Raw genomic sequence first — 18533 nt, forward strand, 5'->3', positions numbered from 1 at the left:
AATATCCCTCCTGTGCAGGGATATGAAGCCCCCCATCTCCTTTTTCCACATTATTCATTATTTTGTATGTGTATACCAAGAAGAGGGAATTGGCCTGGCTCAGTGCCAGCAGAGCTGCTGTCAGCAGAATACATCGAACACCCTGTGCTGTTGCTGAGCAAATGTAGCCTCTCTTTAAAGTCCTTCAAAGAAGGTGGAAGCTTGAAGTGGTTAAACCTTGCCCTGTTCTGTGTTTCCTTCCCCCTTTTGTCTTTCCTTTGGCATCAGTAGATAAAGGCAATCTGTGCCTACAAAGGACTTGACAAGCATCTCCAACTGGGAGCTCATTTCAACCCCAGTGTGCCCTGGCTGGGCTGAAAGAGGCTGTTCAGGTCATCTTCATCTTGCCACCACCTTCAGCAATCCTCAGGCAAAAGGAAAGTGCAATTAAAACAACCAGTGTGCACAAAGCCTCAGCAAGAGCAGTGTGGTGTTCACTGATCTATGTGGAGATCAGGCTTGGCTTCCATGGACATGGATCAAGCCACCACCTCCCCAGGCTGCTGTCATCTGATAAGATCTGCTGCATTTTACGAATTTTGATTTACAGATTTTGCATTTGTAATGCATCTGCCCTGTCCTGTACAGCCTTATGTTCTCATCAGGTCTGTACATAGATAAACTCTCTTAACCCTCACTGGGAAATTTTCCTGTTGAATGTGGCTTGCAAAAGGTCACCTGATGCCTGACAATACTCTTTTTCACTGAGCTTTATTTCAAGTTCCATTTCAAGTCAGCACTGGGTTCTCTATCAATTCTAATTATTCTTTGTAAGGCTAGGACCAAAACTAGGCAGAAAATTAGGAGATGTAATTTGATGCTATTTCAGTTCAACCCTCCATTTCATGCAAAGAGAGAAGTTCTTAAAATTTTCCTCAGCAAAATTAAGAACATTGAAAATCCCTTGGATGAAGAATCTCAGAGTTGGACTAAGCTGTGCCTGTTGGTTACATCCAGACTGGAGCTGATCCATACTTGCTGCTTGAGCAAAGGTTTAAGTGAGCTGTGAGACCAACCTCTTTTAGGATGGGTTCTAGCATGTTCCTTGAATACTTTCAGACCTAATTTGGTGTGCAGAATTCTTTAAAGGTCCAGAAACCACTGTGACCTGCTGTTCTGAAAATAAGGGGAAAGTAACATTTTCAGGGCTTATTTCAGATTATAGAAGGTATTTGTAACTTTTGGCACCTTCCCCACAAATTGGCCTTGGAATGTTAAATAATATTGAAGGAAGTGTCAGAATGACTGGATCTTTCTCCAAACCAGCATAATTACACATAAATAACACATTTTAGTGTTACAAGAGCAACCAATATAGTACCTAAGAGTACGGATATTTTTAGTATACCCAGAATAAATTTTTTTTTAATATAATTAACTTTTAAAGCTGCTAACTCTCCTCTTACTTCTTCACTGCATATAAGAAGTATTTAAATGTCTAGCACAACATCTCTGAGTGGCATAAAGATCCTGGAGAATCAGGCCAGTTCCAGATGATGGAATCACAGAATGGTTTGGGTTTGAAAGGCTCTTAAAGACCATCCAGTTCCAATTCCCTGCCATGGACACCTCCCACTAGCCCAGGTTGCTCCAAGTCCTGTCCAACCTGACCTTGAACACTTCCAGCAATAGGGCATTGCACAGGAAATGCAGTGCAACTGCCTGAAGAGCTTATAGCTGTGCCGTGCACTGTTTGGACCACACAAGGTCATGGTGACATTGAACAGTATCAGACAGACATTTGATTGAGAGCCATCAGACCTGGAAGGGGGATTTAGGTTACCTTGCTGAGACATCCCCTTCATCCCTACCAGCAGTAGAGATGCAGACCCCAAGGAGGGCACCTTCATACTTTGCATTAGGAAATTCCCTGTGCCTGACACTCAGACACAGTGACCCAGGTTGCAAGGTTGCTAGCACACTTATGGCTGCAATTCTGGCCCGTTGCAACTAATGCTTTTCCAAGCAATTGTTGGGTTGGATTCAGGAGCTGGCATATTCCAAGGGCACTTCCCAATAGGTTGTTTTCCCTCACTCATCTGTGCTAGAGATGGAGAGATTTAGGGATTCGTTCTCACTAACTACGTTGAGTTTCTGGGCACTGATGCAATCAGCAGAGGATAGCCTGTGTCTATTCTAGTAACACTTGTTTAAGTTTTGTGTTGCCTGAATATCATAATAGGCTTTGAGACCAGCCTGTTACACCAGCAGTAACTGTAGTAAATGGTCAGAGATTCTCTCCTCCTGCTGTCTCTGCAGGTCTGGATGGCAGATATGGAGAACTGGACACACTGGCTGTTTCAGTGATCTACTGGGAACTGTCCCTGCCTGTGGCAGGGCGGTTGGAATGACATGACCTTAGAAATCCCTTTCAAATCAAACCAGTCTAATTCTGTGTGTGTGGTAACAAGAGGGAGTGGCTGGTCCATCCCAGGTGTGGTAGGACTCCATATGAACCTGGTCCATGCTCTCTCACATACTTGAAGGGACCAGATGTAGTATATTAGCTGGTGTAAAAACATTTGCCTGAAAAGGATTTAGATTTAGAATATAAACACAGAATCACAGAATGGTTGGGGTTGTAAAGGACCTTTAAAGGTCATCTTATTCCACCCCTCCTGCCACAGGCAGGGACAATTTCCACTAGACCAGGTTGCTCCAAGCCCCATGCGACCTGGTTTCGAATTCTTCCAGGGATGGGGCAGCCACAACTGATCTGGGCAACCTGCTGTTTCTAGATTGCACTGAATCCATGTGACATACTGGTATTTAGAATTTCTTTGTCAACAAGGTGTGGCACTTCTAGATCAATTGCTTTCTATCCTCCATTTCCAGAGGCTGTGGCTGAGCTATTCCAGAGCTGGAGACACAGTGTATTAGTGCACATACACCTAAGAATGGCTGCTGTTGTGTTATTTGCCTGCAAAGGCTCATCTTGGGAGACATAAAGTAGTCAAGGCTCAAGTCCAATCACCAAGAACAGTGGAGCTGAGTACTTACAGAATTGTTACATCTCTATTCAGACCAGCAAAGCAAGGATGGAGACAAGCAGTCTCATTTTTCACTGCCAGATGAGACTGATTGTTGCATTAAGAGCTCAGCTCTGTTGCAGAAATGCATTCCCTGACAGGCCACAGGGAGGACAACGCTTTTCTGTGCCTTTTCTACAGACATCACAGGGGATTGGGGGACAAGCCTGTGCTTCCTGAATGTTTATGTTTGCATAATACATCTGCTACTGAAGTTACCGGGCACTGTGGTAACAAATACAGTCACACTGCTTCAGAGCTCACTTCTGTATAAACCAGCATTCTATGAGCAGCAGAATGAATAAATCCTGGTTTGTGTTCCACCTTTGAAACCACTCCCTACATCCACACCACAACAGCCTTTGCCCTTTGTCTCTTGTGTAGACACAACCTGTGCTTGGTCTTGCTGGTTGATCTGGTGATCCATGGGGGCTGCTTGTTCAGCTGTCCTGAGAATGATTGAGAAATATTAATTTTACCTCTTTCCCTCAGCTGCAGAACGTCACTTGGATGTTCCCCATGTGCCCATTCACTGATCTTGAGGAAAGCTATTGTGATTTTCACCTCTGAGATTTCCACTTCTGCCACAAATACAGTAGAAAATAGCTAATGGGTTTTGAAGTCGCTAGGAAAGGAATGTGAGAGACAGATGGGCAGAGAGAATTAGACCACCATTTTGTTTATTTCCAAATATTTGAAATATACAGTCTACTTTGGAACAAAAGTGGATCCTAGGAAGAAGCCTCTTTTGAGGAGTTTAAAATGAACTTTGAGTTTGTCATTCTGTCTTGGTTTGAGCCAATTTAAAGGAGAACGCTCTGGAATGAATTGTCTCCCTTTATAGGTTCTAACAATTCCTTTCCACCAATAAGGAACATAGATGAGTAGATAACCGAAAAAATAACAGTTTACTAACAAGCTGCAACAGGCAAAAATAAAAAACAGATACAAAACTGCTAAATCTCATGATGACATGCACATGTCCACACTTAAGCTTTCCTGATCCTCTGGACTCAATACAGCTGCTTATCTTCATAGAAGTAAAACCGAATATCCCCATTCTGTTTGATAAATTTGGTTGAAGCTGATTAAGATATTCAAAAGTATTACAGGAAGGGATTACACATCCCCCTTACACAGAGTTCATTTCCCTAGTGTTGGGGGTTAGGGTTTTTTTTTTCTTCTTTAGAGAATTTTCTTCCATTTCTTCTCATAGAGATGGTGAATGGACCTCGATTTAAAGGACAAAAGATGTAGCCAGGGCATTGGCATATCATTGGAATGGTTCTAGGGGAGGGAGAGAAGCAGTGTGGTGGTTTCTTGCCTTGGGGTGGGTCTGTTTTGTTGTTGTTGCTGTTGTCATTGATATTTGTCTGCCTTGTTTTATGTTCTTATATATATATATATATATATATATATATATATGCATAAATATATATATTTATTTTAGTAAAGAACTGTTATTCCTTTTCCCTTATTTTTGCCTGAAAGCCCCATAATTTCAAAGTTATTATAGTAAGGAGGGGATCATATTTTCCATTTCAGGAAGGTTCCCGCCTTCCTAAGCAGACACTTGTCTTTTAAACCAGGACACCTAGTAATCTATGCTGAAAAATAATAATACAGCCCAAAAGGGGTTAAGTGGAACAGGCAGGAGGGGCAGGGTCTGTAACTTAAGAAGGTTAATGCCTTGGAAGTCCTGAAATTAAGACAGGATCTTGGAGCAACCTGGTCTACTGGAAGATGTCTCTGCCCATGGAAAGGGGTTGGAATGAGATGAGCTTTAAGGTCTTGGCCAACTCAAACCATTCTGCAATTCTGTGATTTCCAAGGAAAGTTTACTCCTTTGCAGAGGGCTTGTATCAGCACTGGTAGGATAGATCCTGATTTGAATTGGAGTTTTAAGGCTATAAACACTGTCTTGGCCTATGTCAGAGCACAGCCCCCAAGTTAGCAACCTCTTTAGGGTTTCTCCCTCCCCATTCTCAGGTGAATGGTGAGTTTTAGAGAAAAATTGAAATGGTTTGCTTCAAACCTGGAAGGTTGATGCTATTGTATTGGGAAGAAGTACAAAAAGCAAGAGAAGGAAGCTGTGGATGGGAAGCAGAATGTGTCCAGAAGACACTGATCCACACTTTCAACTGTGTTTGGGGCTTTTTCTACCAGAACTTGCAACTCTGTCCAAAAAAATGAAAGATGGTGTTACTTTTGCCCTGTAATTCAGGAATCCACTATCAGTTGATAAAGGGAAGCCATAGCTCACAATATACCTGACAAACTGCATTCCCGTCTCTGCTTGAGTTTACATCTTAGCTGGTATTGTGTTAATTGTGTTGTCTATTAGTCCTAATTATTTATCTGTTAGTATAGAATTAACAAAATTGTTCTGTCTAATAGGTGCAATATAGGTGGACTCATACCAATCTCTGCTTACAGGCATGGCTAAGGTGTAAGATCACAGGCTGATTTTAATAGACCACATTTCATTTTAATTTCTCATAATGTGTCAAAAGGTTTTGGATGAGGTAAAAAATGAATTGTTGGGAGACAGTTTCTATGTAAACCTGATTGCATGGAAGCAAAATCCTTTCCACAAAGACTTGGTTGAGCAATGCAAGACTCCATTCTCATGTTATTGTTGCTCTTCTGTTGGTTTCATTCCTGAACCTTTCTCCTTTTTGATCTTCAGAAATGAGTTCAGACCCTGGATAGATGTCAAGCCCGTGAAAATGATAAAAGCAAAGCCTCAGTACAAGCCACCAGAGGAGAAAATGACCCATGAAACCAGTTACAGTGCTCAGTTCAAGGGGGAAACCAGTAAGCCTTCTCCAGCTGATAACAAATACCTGGAACGCAGAAGGATACGCACCCTCTACAGCGAGCCCTACAAAGAACCTCCAAAGGTGAGAAACACGGCAGAGGGGACCCAGGGCCATCCCTGCTCCTGCTGGGACGTGTCCAACACAGTAAGGCTGGGTTGAACACTGCTTGCTGTCACTCCCCTTGTGTGGTATCCTCATTCCAGACAACAGCTGCATCTCGGGATCCACCGTGGAGATGGTGGTGAATAAAAGTCTAAACATGTCCCACGGCCACGTGTGCTGCCAGCCCAGAAAGCCAGCAGGGTCCTGGGCTGATCCCACAGCGTGGACAGGGAGGTCAGGGAGGGGATTCTGTCCTGCTGTTCCATTCTGTCCCCCTGCTCTGTGAGACCCCCATATGCAGTGCTGCCTCCAGCTCTGGGGTCCTCAGCTTGGGAAGGACATGGATCTGTTGGACTGAGTCCAGAAGAGGCTATAGAGATGCTCCAAGAGATGGAGCACCTCTGTTACAGAGACAGGCTGGGAGAGCTGAGGATGTTTATCTTGGAGAAGAGAAGGCTCTGGGGAGACTTCAGAGCCCCTGTCAGTGCCTAACAGGGCTCCAGGAGAGCTGGAGAGGGACTTTGGACAAGGGCCTGGAGGGACAGGACAATGGAGAACGGCTTCCCACTGCCAGAGGGCAGGATTAGAAGGGATATTGGGAAGAAATTCTTGGCTGTGAGGATGGTGAGGCCCTGTGGCTGTCCCATGCCTGGAAGTGTCCAGTGCCAGATTTGAGGGAGCTTGGAGCAACCAGGTCTAGTAGAAGATGCCCCAGCCCATGCAGGGGGTAGGGAATGAGATGTTCTCTAAGGACTCTTCCAGCCCAAACTGTTGTATAATTCTATGGGCTCTAGGACAGCTTGAGGCACTTTGGAGACAATACTACCCTACGTGAAACTGTGAAGAATTGAGGGTAGGGCCAAGATGAAGAGGTTTTTCTGTTGCCATTTCCTGTGTGATTATCCAGGCAGTTTTTTTCTTCCAAAACTTTAGGAGCCCCACATTACATTTTATGCCAGGAGCCAGACGTCTGCCATTAATTCAGATCATTCCTCAGATTTGGACAGTATAAACTTCTGGCTTTGATCAGATTGAGAACACGTGTTGAGAAGGGCCTGAGCTGAAATGTCTTCCAGCCTTGTTTTCTAGGACCAGCAGAGGATCTGCATATAAAAGGAATCAGTCTATGAAGTCTTAAATGGAGGACCATAAGCTGTTCCCTAAGTTGATGAGTGCTTAGGTCTGTGAGGACTGAGAGGGGTTGCAGGGCGAGCATGTAGGAGAGGAGAGCTTCTGTTCTCCCTTAATTTTTGTGACTGTCCTTGCTATTTTGGGGGTGTCAAAATAAGACATTGTTGTGGAATTTTCTCATGTGCCAATTAGTGTTCTGCACCTCAGGTATCCCAAAGTAATTTTTCTCCATTTTGGGAATCTGTTAAGGACAAACAAACAGAGGAGTCCCCTCCTGCAAGAAAGATGGAGACTTAGAGCAGCCTCTTTGTCCTGAGCATCATTTCTCTGCTTCCAGTCCAGAGAGAGACAATCCTCTGTGGATTTGCAAAACCCCTCCTGAAGTCAGAGAAAGATGCAGAAATTGATAAAATGACTGATAATATTCCCTCTCCTATTCACCCTGCTCTCCTACTCACCCTGGGCTCTGTTGGCTCCAGGGGCAGTGACTTCAGGGCATCCTGAAAGGAGCCGACCATTTGCAACACAGCATAAGCTCAGCTGCTCCCCTGCCTCTGTGGCAGGGCAGAGATGAGCAGATAAGTAACATTTGTGCTGTTTCAGATCTAAATCCTGTTTTCCACTTTTCCTTGTGTCTCTCCTCTCTCCCTCTCTCTCTTTCTCCATCTGTGTGTTGTCGTTTTGCCTGTCGCCCTTCATGCAGGTGGAAAAGCCTAGCATAAAGCCTTCCAAACCAAAAAAGACCACAACAAGCCATAAACCTCTGAAAAAGGCCAAAGACAAGCAGATTGCATCTGGCCGGGCTGCCAAGAAAAAGAGCGCCGAGACCTCCAACACTGCAAAGCCAGAGGATAAGGAGAAAAGTAAAGAGATGAACAATAAACTGGCTGAGGCAAAAGAGTAAATGTCACTGCACTTTCCTTTCTTTCTCATTTTTTTTCCTTTTCTTTCTTCCTTCCTTCCTTTTTTTTTTTCCCTTTGATTAAATAAAGGCCACAAAATTAATTAGAGGCTTCTAATCTGCTTTTTGTTCTGATTGTATTAGAAGCTTTTCTGTTTTATTTCCAAGGAGGATTAGGAAATCCTTGTTTCTGAGGTCAGGTTGTTCTGCTTTGCCTGCACAACACGGCTCTGCACAGAGTGAGGGATGTGAGGATGCATAAGCAGGGTCCTAAGAGATGAAGGTGATGGATCAACAGTGATTACATCCAACAGCTTGTCCCTTTCCTCAGGCTTGGTTCTTCAGTGCTTTGGCAGCATGGAAGTGCCCACTGAGCCATGGAGGGGCTGTGCTCTCATCCCATGAAGCCCTTTTGGGTTGGCCATTGTTGTGTCATCTCCCACTGGTGTCAACAGGTAAATGTGTTTGGAGGCAGAGAGGATCAGTTCATTCATGGTGCCATGGATATGCTGTAAATCCACCAAAATCAATGGTGTGGCCAAGAATTATTTCCCCTGGTGGCACTGATGGGAATTCTGCTCCAAGAAACAGCAGGAAAGGAGATCCCATGGAAACAAAGGGCCAAATCCTCCCCAAGGGTAGCTGGGAGTACATTTAGCTGCATCAAGGCAACTTCACTCATCAACAGCGCTTGAAGTCCTTGATTTAATACAAAAATGGTGAGGAAAGGTGCAGTGAGCAGTGAAAACTTTCCAAGCACATGGCAGGTTAGGCTAGGTTGTCAGCAGGTTGTTCTTCCCTATCGTTTCCCCTGAGTTATGGATCTTGTTAATTATTCCTGGTTTGTTTTGAATCTTGGTCTGCTTTCTTCACTTCTGGGATGCCAACAGGAAGAGCTAGGTTTCAAAAAGTGGTTTAGTTTGCAGGTGTGACCTTCCAAGGGGTAGAAAGAAATGTGTCACCAAGGTTGGCTAGAGCTGTCAGCCCCTCGTTGTGTTTATTCTTCCAGCTGTTTATGTTCATGTTGGCTCATGAGAATCTCAAGAGGGCCATAAAAAAGTTGCTGGGATCCCTAGACTCCCTCCAGACAAGATCTCAGGGTTTCAATCGTATTTACTGTGCTCTTATTCTAGGAAATCCCCATGACCAGTTTGGAAGCCCTAAACACAGCAGGACCATTTGTCAGCGAGTGTGAACTGGCCCAACAGAATGGCATTGCATGCCACAAAATCTGGGCCACTGGATTAGTGGGAGAGTTGTGGTCCCAATCCAAATTTTTGTGCCTAACTTCTGGATTGAGTCCTAAATACATAAGGATTAATCTTTATCCCACCAAATGGAGCTGTTAAACTCTCCCATAGCAGAGTGGCTGCAAGTTAAGATGCAGGGTTCTTGTTACTTATTTTTGCAGCTCCAAATTAACTCTCCTAATATGAAGTCCAGCTTGAAACTTCCAGTGGACAGTTGGGAAGCATGGAGACAGAGATGGGAAGTAGAGTAGGGAGGTGATGTGTTGCTGTAGAGGTGGTGGAATAAGGAAAGTCTTACTGCTAGGGGTATTTTAGAGATGTGAAAATATCTAGCAGAAAAATGGATGGGTTGGGAGGGTGAGGAGTCCCGTTTTTGGGGTTTCATCCCATTAGAATTGGGTCTTTTGGAAACAGAAACGAGTGGTGGGCTACAAGGCTGAGTGAAAGTTTCCAATGAGGAGGAAAGCTCTGTGATATACAGATAGTGACATTTGCTGGCCTTAGTAATGAATAAATGCCAAGTTCAGTGTATCATGTGGTGTGTCCTGTTTGCCTTGCGCTAACAGCCTAAACCTTTGAGTATCAGTAAATGTAGTGTTCTGAATTCAGTGGTGTAATTCCAAGCTTAGCTGTGTTAGAACTGTGTGCTATGAGCTAGTCAGGTTGTGTATGTGGAAAATATATATTCATATATAGAAATATATATATATATTTAAACCTCCGCTGTTTAGGAGGAAACCAGGGAAAATCCTCCAGGAAGTAAAACTGTGGAAATCTTTGTGAATGTAGTGCTTTTGGCTTTTTTTTTTTTTTTTAATATGCATGCCTCATGAAGATGCTAACCTGTCCATATTGATCATTGCTTTTCTGAGTGCTCAGAAGCCCCTGCAGCACTGCTCAGCTCTGTCTCCAGAGCAGCTCAGCAAAAGGCTTGTGTTGAGCTGGTGGAGAAGCGAGCTGCTCACAGCTCTTCCTGCCTGTCACATAAGGACAACTAGCCAGAGAAGATGAGCTCCCAAGACTTGGTGTGATTCCTTGGCTTTTGAGATGCTTCATGCATCTTCACACTCCTCAGTAACGTCCTTTCCTACAGGATGTAGCATAAGCTGTGAAGATGATATGTCACAGGAGGCAGAACTCATCAGGAAGGCACTAGACAATTCAAATAGCTCAACACACCAATCTTACCTAAGGACAGACCATGCAAAACAATTCTTCCTATTATTTTTCAGCCCTGAGTTTCACATTTAAGGGTACACTACACTTGCCACAGTTTCACCTGGAATTCGATGAGAATTTAGCCCTTGACTTCAAGGTGAACTAAATTTTTCCCAAGGAACATCACTAAGATGCTCAGACCACTTAATCCAAGCATCTCCATGGCTCAGGATGAACTGCTTGGGATGGTATCTGTCTCTTAATGAAGAGCATCCATCACAGTGTTTGAAATATACACAATGAGTGGTCAGAATATAGCTTTATGTTTCCATAATACATGAAGTTTTTTGGTGTCAGGGGGCTTGGAAGTAGAAAATCTTTAAGGTCCCTTTCAACTTAAGGCATTCCATGAGGTCATTACAAAGCTACTACAAAGCTATGAAATGTCAGCCAGTGGTTTTAATTCCCTCTCTAGTGAAGGAACTTTCCAAGGGCCATTGAGCTGCCTATTTTTGACACCAGTCTTTGGGTGGAATCAATGGTCCTTGAAAGATTTTCTTTGCAGAAAGAGCCTGGGAGATTGGTAAGGCCTAGGTATCTTCCTCTCACATCAACAAAATAGGGATAGAAATCCTGGCTTGTGCTCCATGTGCACCATATCTGCAGCATGCATCCAAGCATACACACACATATCCAAGCACACGGGCTGGCACTGCATTGAATACCAGGAACTACAGCAGAGGCAAGCCTCAGGGTGAAATCCTGCATTGCTGTACCTTCCACGGACTCTATGCCCATCCAACCCACTCAGGTTTATCAGAAAGGAGACCAAATCTCTGCCATTTCAAATTCATTTTGGGCTCTGAACTTGTCAATTCCACTGGGAAACAGTGTTCTGCTGTTCTGTGTTTCCAGCTACCACAATGCTGATTCTGTTCCACTGCTGATTTGTAATATATTTTACTTTTCTTGTAAAAAGAAAAAAAAAAGAAATGTTTTGCTTTTTACCCTGTGAGAGTTGCTGTGCTATTGCTTGCTTTCACATTTTCACTGTATTCCTACTGTTACTCCTTTCTGCAAAATGGTGCTAATTGCTGACTGAGCTCCTGTTTCCTGACTGCTTTGCACACCAATCACCTGCTTCTTCATTTGCAGCACAGCAGTGCCAAAACCTGGCACCCATGCATTCCACAAACTCTTGCCTCTTGGAGGCAGATAGGAAGTGTCTAATTAATATTTTGTGGCCTGGGTTTGGTTGCATATCACAAATTGTCTCTTGTAAACACGTTAAGCACACCTCCTTGTGGTGCTTTTCCATTGTTGATATTCTGATGAAAGTCTCACACACACACAGACACACACACACACATATTAATGTACCGCCAATTGATTGTGACGTGCTTGTGATCTTTGCTTGCTCAAAGGGTTCTTTTTCCAATGATAAATAAATGCTGAAGACGAATACCACCTCCTTGATCTTGTTTTCTCAATCAGAAGCACAGTTAAGTGAATGAAATGCCCATCCAAGCAAAATGAGGCTTGTGTTGCTTAGAGGTGTCACTTTCCTGCCTGCTGTAGGGACAGCTGGGCTGGCACAGTCTAACTCCCTTTAGGTGGCTGCTAACCTCAGACCAGTTTGGCATGAGCTCTAAGTGCTTACAAATGCAAAGATGGACAGTGAAGTCACGTGGATGGTGCAAGTTTTCTTTTGTTTTCTATATAAAATGTCTTTGAGGAGAGGGTCCGTGCAGTGCCTTGCTCATGTCCACCTTGTCCTGGCTCAGGGAGCAGAGACCAAATCCCAAGGAGAGATGGAGGGAGGGTAGATGATGTGTATTTACCAATGTTAATTACACTTTTTTCCAACTGCCTACAGCTTTTGTTTTCTCCCTAAACCAAACCTGAAAAACCTGGTCTGCTGGAAGGTGTCCCTGCCCATGGCAGGGGATTGGAACTAATTGAGCTTTAAGGTCCCTTGCAGCCCAAACCTTTCTATTGTTCTGTGAAGAACATCTGAGAGGCCAATGAGATGGTTGAAGGGGCTATAAATCTTCTTTGGAAGGAAGTGGCAAGTTCTTGGGTTGAGCACTTTCAGTGCACTGCAAACCCAGCCACTGTTGAGCAAGTGCTTGGCAGACTCTGTAGAAGTGCAAAGCAGAAATTTTATATTAATGAAAGCATTGGCTATATGGAAAAAATGATGCTTGAGAAGAAAGCAGGACTGAGGGCACAATTTTATTTTTAAGTTGTGAACCCTAATCTTAGCTTAATTTCTTTTTTCTTTTAATTAGCCTGAAATTCCAACTTTTAATCACATTTTCTCCTTTAATGGATATCCCCACCAACCTGAAGAAAATTACTGTATTTTTGAGCAAACTGGTCTACTGGAAGGTGTCTCTTCCCATGGTAGGAGGTTTGGAACTCGGTCTTTAAGGTCCCTTTCAATCCAAACCATGCCATGATTCTGATTTTGAAACCTCTCCTCCACCTCCTCCTCCTCTCTGTTGACATCCATGGGCCACCAAACTTTTCTGCCTTCCTGTTGCTAAGGGTGCCGTTTCTCATCCCTGCCTGGTTTACAAATCACTTTCTGAATTTATTCAATTTGTGACCACAAGCTAGTAACAGTGCTGCTTTCTGATGTGCTCTGTATGACCCTGCCTTCCCTCTCCCTTCCCCACCAGTTTCATCCATTCATCAATCACACCTACCTATATGATCTTTGGAGTGTTTCAGCCGGCCTGTAGGTTACAGAATTTATCATTTCACTCTCTACAGCAGAGAAAATGCTAATTTCTAAAAGTTTGGTTATTATTGGGGCTTATCTGTGACAATCCATAATGGGCAACAAAGTGCTTCTCCCATGACACAAAGGTCTTTTCCCTGCTGCAGTCTTCACAGGTACTCCATCTGCTCCCTGCAGCTGCCCAAAGTGAATGCTGGAAAACATGCCCTGGCTTCCCTGCTGATCTCTGAACTCACTCAGCCTCACAGAGCCCAAATACAGGAAGGGCAGGATGCATTTCAAGGGAACAGTAGGACCTATTGGGCTAATGGAAGGCCTGGACTCCCTGGTCTTTAACCATCACTGTCTGAACCCACTGGTGCTGAGTCCTTGATCTTCACCAAATCACTGGTGACTGGCACTGCCCACCTCTTTCCAAGGGCTGTGCTGAAGGGCTTCACTGAAAATGGAGTGCTTGGTCTTATAAGAGCATTTAGTGTGGAGGTGTGGAGGCAGCAGCTGGAGGAGAAATAGTCTTATTTGTCAATGTTGGTGTTTGGGCGAAGTGAACAAGGAGGGGAGACAATAAATTGAATTTTGAAAGTCGAGTCTCCCTTTCAAATACTTAACAACAGAGCATCTTAGAAGTCTTTTCCAACCTAAATAATTCTGTAACCTGAGAGTGATCAGGGGCTTTGCAGAGGTGTCACTTTGACTGCCATGAGCAGTCTCATGAGGAGTTGTCTCTCTGCTTCAAATTTTACTGAGCTGCTTTTAAATACATTGTGTCCACTCATCTAGGAACCTTGTGCAGGGGTGGATGAAATTTTTCCTTGACACCCTTCATCCTTCCACTCCAGCCTGGGCACAGATCTGAGCTCCTTTTGGAAACCTCAGCTCAATGATTAAAACACCATTTTTACATCCCTGACTGGTAAAAGGATGTTTCATCTGCTGAAATATCAGCCCTTATCCAAATGCAGCCTCTTGTGTCATGATATTCTTTTGATTTAGGGTGTAAGTAGAAATGTGCCAGTGCAGCAGAGAAAGAGACTTTTTAAGAAGATGCTTCTGACATAGCTTGTACCTCCCAACGTCCAAGGAATAACAACCATCCCCAAGAGTGACATCAGATCAAGAAGAGGAGCCATACAAGAAGGAGAAATTCCCTGGTATAAACATGATGATACGGATGTGCTCAGCTCTAAGAGCATTCCACATTTGGAAAATATTGTGATGCTCAGACACGGGCTCTGCTCTGCCTTGTTACAGCAGTGTCATGGTAAGTTTGATTCAGTTGGGGAATTGGCACCTCATTTCCATTTGCCCTTATTCACCTGACCTTTCTGGGTTAGGAGCAATTCCATTAATGCCACTGGGTCTGCTTCCAAGCTCAGGGGTGTGTGATGAGGGATAACACAGCTCTGAGTACTTCAGGACTGGTGGTCTATCATGAACTCTGAATTGCTTGTAAACACTCTTAATTTCTGTTGCAGGGTGCCTTGGGAACAACTCCCTAATCCTGACTGTCATGTGGAGGACATGTGAGGCAAGAATAAAAGAAAATCCTACTAGTGGATTGAAGGCATCTTTATGCTTTCAAAAATGTCAGCTTTCCCTTCAGGTAGTCTACTCCATGGAAGCCAATGACAAGGACCAGCCACCAGAAAAATGATGGATGGTAGTGGCAGATCTTAGTGATATGTGAGAGCCCTGACTGCTTTCCATGTGTTCAGTGGTGTGAGAGATGGGAAGGGGAAAGGATTTCTGAACCCTCCTTGTTGTCCTCTGCCCACCCCAACCTAGCCTGTGGCATGCAACAACCCTAAGCCCCAAACAAAGCTGGATGTTCCCATATCTTCTAGGAGAGACTGGTGTATCCTCTCTAGCTCTGAAAGAGGTCTGGAGAACTGGGTCACAGCAAAGAGTGAGGAGCACCCTGCATGGCACATGGTGGAGGGAATCTCACCACATGATGGGTGGCAGATGGGTCTGTTCTCATCAGTTAACAGCACCCATAAGAACTTGATGGTTCCAGTACCAGATGGTCAAGGCAGGGAAATCCTGAGAGCAACCCCTGGCCATTGGACTGACCTGCTCCTTGGTCTGGTTCAGGATTTAGTACCCAACTGAAGACAAGTGCAGCTGTGGCCACCTTGTTTGGACCCAAGAGATTTGCCCAGAGAAGCTGTGGCTGCCCCATCCCTGGAAGTGTTCAAGGCGAGGTTGCACTGGAGCTGGAACAACCTGGTCTAGTGGAAGGTGTCCCTGTCCATGATAGGGGGGCTGGAACAACAGGATCTTGAAGATCCTTCACATCCAAATAATTCTGTGATCCTGTGATTTTTCAGCAGAGACACAGCCCCTCAGTGAACCCTAAATTTAATGAAACACAGTGCTCTGGAGCCACAGACAGTGAATGTCTTTGCCCCCCTTGCCCTGCTCTCTCCCCTCTCCCCAAGGTTCATTGCTGATCAGAGATCCCTCCCCCTTGGCTCCTTCCCTTGCAGTCTGCAATGCCCTCACCTCCCCATCTGATCCCATTTGCCCACCACACCACCATTCCTTCTTGCCTTCAGAATAATTTTCCCTCCATCCCCTCTGACAGCTTTTGTGTGTCTGTCCCACAGCTGCTTCTCCAATCCTTTGCTTTCTCCCACCTCTCCCCTTCCAGCACCTTTCCCCTCCACATCACCCCAAATTCCCAGCTCCACCAATGACCTTCTCCTTCCCATCCTCCTCAGTTACTGTCTCATGTCCTGTCTCTCTTGGACTGTAAGCCTTATTCTTTGCCTGTACTGTGTGATATCACTCACTGCTTGAATAAATGATACCTCACCTACCAACTGCTCCTTCTCTCTTTGTTCTTGGTGTGACTTCACTAGATGAGTCTGCAAGTGTCTTGTGTGTCTGTCCTGGTGGCCAGTCAAGCAGTTGGTCTTGCCTCCACAGATCTGTCTGTCTTTTAGGGTGACACTGCTCATGCTTTTGTCCTCTGGTACCTTTGTTTCTTTTTTTTTTTTTCACAGCCACAGGGACAAGCTTTGTTGTCAGTGTAGGAGCCTGGCACATCCAGAGCTGCAGGATCTTCTGTCCTTTGCCACTCTGGTGCATCTGATAAAGAGTTTGGCTTTTCTCCAGCTTCTTGCAGAGATGTCCTGTGCTGCCAGGTGGCTCAACAAATGCAGCAGCCAAGGAGAATGAAGGAGAAATCTTATAGCCCAGAGCAGAAACAGCTGATGGTAAAGGAACTACATTCCCCTGTAACTGGAAGCAGAGGGCAGAGATATCTCTCAGGGGAATCAGCAAAAGCTGGCTTAGCATGTGTCAGAGATGGATGCCCAGGAGGCTTCTTGTGGCTCGGAAGTTGCCCTGGACACCTGCTTCCTTCATCCCAGAGGAGGACTAGACCTGTCCATGGTCCCTCCTACCTGTGAGTACATCAAGGACCCAGTTGTGACTCAGTCTCAGATGGCTCCTTGCTGCCTCCTTGTCCTAATTTATTGCCTCAAAGCACTAGTTTGGTCAGTGCTGGCAGGAGCTGTTGGTGCACATGGAGATGTGGAGAGGTGCTCCTTACAAACATGGGAAGTTGCAGGAGTAGCTCAGTTCCTCTACCCTTACAGTGACCCTCACTGCCTGTGGTGTGACACCAGCCTGCCAGAAAGCAAAGCAGGCTCCAGGTCATGCTGAGTGAGCTCAGAGCATGGTCACCAGTCTGGTTTCATGGGCCATCTGCAGGAGTTAGGTCTGAGGACCTAATGAGAGGCAAAACTGAAGCAGTTTGGTGGACATGGATGGGAGAGGGATCAAGCAATGCTCAGTCCCCTGGGCTTCCTTCAGTGCCTGCTCCTGTCCTGTCCTGCCTGCAAGAGCAGACAGAAGAGATGAAATGTGTGGGGAGCTAAAATCCTCAGTGAAGAGCCTGGACATGACATCTAGGACATGCAAGACTTGCAGCTGGGTTGTGCCTGACATCTCCAGTCTCCTGGAATTTTGGTGTAGGTGCTGGAAAGAGGTATTGGGAAAGAGGATCAATTATCCCTTTATGTAGGTGATATGCTGCATCCTATCCTATGTGCCACCATGACTTCCACCTGCCTTGCTTCCACAGTGCTGCTGCCTCCTCCTCCAAGCTGTACATTCCACCAGTAAAAAAGCACTGAAAAAATCTCAGCTGCAGTTTTAGGGACTGACTAGTATTTAGGACATGATTCCTCCATGCTCCTCAGGTCCTCATCTGACTTGGAGGTAGGCAGAAGTCTTCTAGCATACAGATTTCTGCTAACAGAGCTCTGTAAGGGTTTGCCTATCTGCTGCTTTGGTTTGAACTCCAAAGGGCTGAGGTCCTTGTTGCTCATCCCACACCTACATCAGGCCAGACTTCTCAACCAGGCACTTTCCTCTTCAGACCTTGCTGGCCCCAAACAGATGCACGTTTCCAGGTCTCACACCTTTACAAGGACAGCAACCCCTCTGCTTGCTGAGGTATAGAGCAAGGCTGGAATTCTGCACTTCCCTGATACAATGGACAGTGTTACCTGGACTGCTCGATGTGCCTTTTCCAAAGAATGCAACTGACACCAATTAAAAAGTACCATGTTAAGACCATTTTTCAGGACAAAAAAAAAAAGGTTTGTATTTTTGCTGCTGTTTTGTAAAGACAACAAGCTTCAGTGCACAAAGGGCAACAAAACATTCAGAAGACAGATGTGACTTGTCATAACCTACTCATGACCTAACTGGGAATTGCATTTGCCCAGAAATCGAGTTTTTGTCTTCTGAGGAACATGAACCTGTCAATGTCCTCCTGGATAAGGGCACCAACCCAAAGGTAGTTCCTCCACAGACAAGAGCTGTCTCCTCACCTGAATTCTCTGGGAAGGAAAGGACAGATTTCTCACGGTTTTTTTTTCTTTAAAATGTTCCTTCAGCACCAAAGTTCTGTGCCTGATGCTGTTTGCTGTTTCTGAGCCACTGGTAGAGGATTCCTGCTGCTTCTAGTTCTCTTTAAGGCAACTTTTAATTTTACTCTGTGCCTATACAGACTCATGACAGCTCCCAAATAGCTAAACTGCTTAAATTAAATTAATTTTGCAGAAGAGAATACAAGTCATGAGCTCATTTTGATATGAGGCCACCAAAACATCAAGATGTGAATTCACAGAAGAACAGGAATGAGATGTGAGCAGGTCCTCCACATCTCTGAGGAACAAGATAATATTGCTGGAGCTGTCAGAGGCAAGTTTAGACCCAGGTCACAAAATCCCAGCTCCATGTGGCTATACCAGGACCAGCAGAGAGGGGATGGTGCTATGTGTGCTCATGGGGGCCCATGAACACCCCTTGTTATTTCCAGACACCTTGTGCTGCCTC

At 44.9% G+C, this 18533-nt stretch overlaps 1 protein-coding gene across 1 annotated transcript in view; it reads left to right on the forward strand.

Moving 5' to 3' along the window:
• MAP6 (microtubule associated protein 6) overlaps positions 1 to 18533 on the forward strand; it is a 46541-nt gene that overhangs the window by 25386 nt on the left and 2622 nt on the right. The window contains exons 2-3 of the mRNA XM_014882081.2: positions 5758 to 5971; positions 7827 to 8023. Of these exons, the coding sequence (XP_014737567.2) occupies positions 5758 to 5971; positions 7827 to 8023 (411 nt within the window). The remainder of the gene's footprint in view (positions 1 to 5757; positions 5972 to 7826; positions 8024 to 18533) is intronic.

Source organism: Sturnus vulgaris, chromosome 2 (genome assembly GCF_052056855.1).
Source record: "Sturnus vulgaris isolate bStuVul1 chromosome 2, bStuVul1.hap1, whole genome shotgun sequence".
NCBI lineage: Eukaryota > Metazoa > Chordata > Aves > Passeriformes > Sturnidae > Sturnus > Sturnus vulgaris.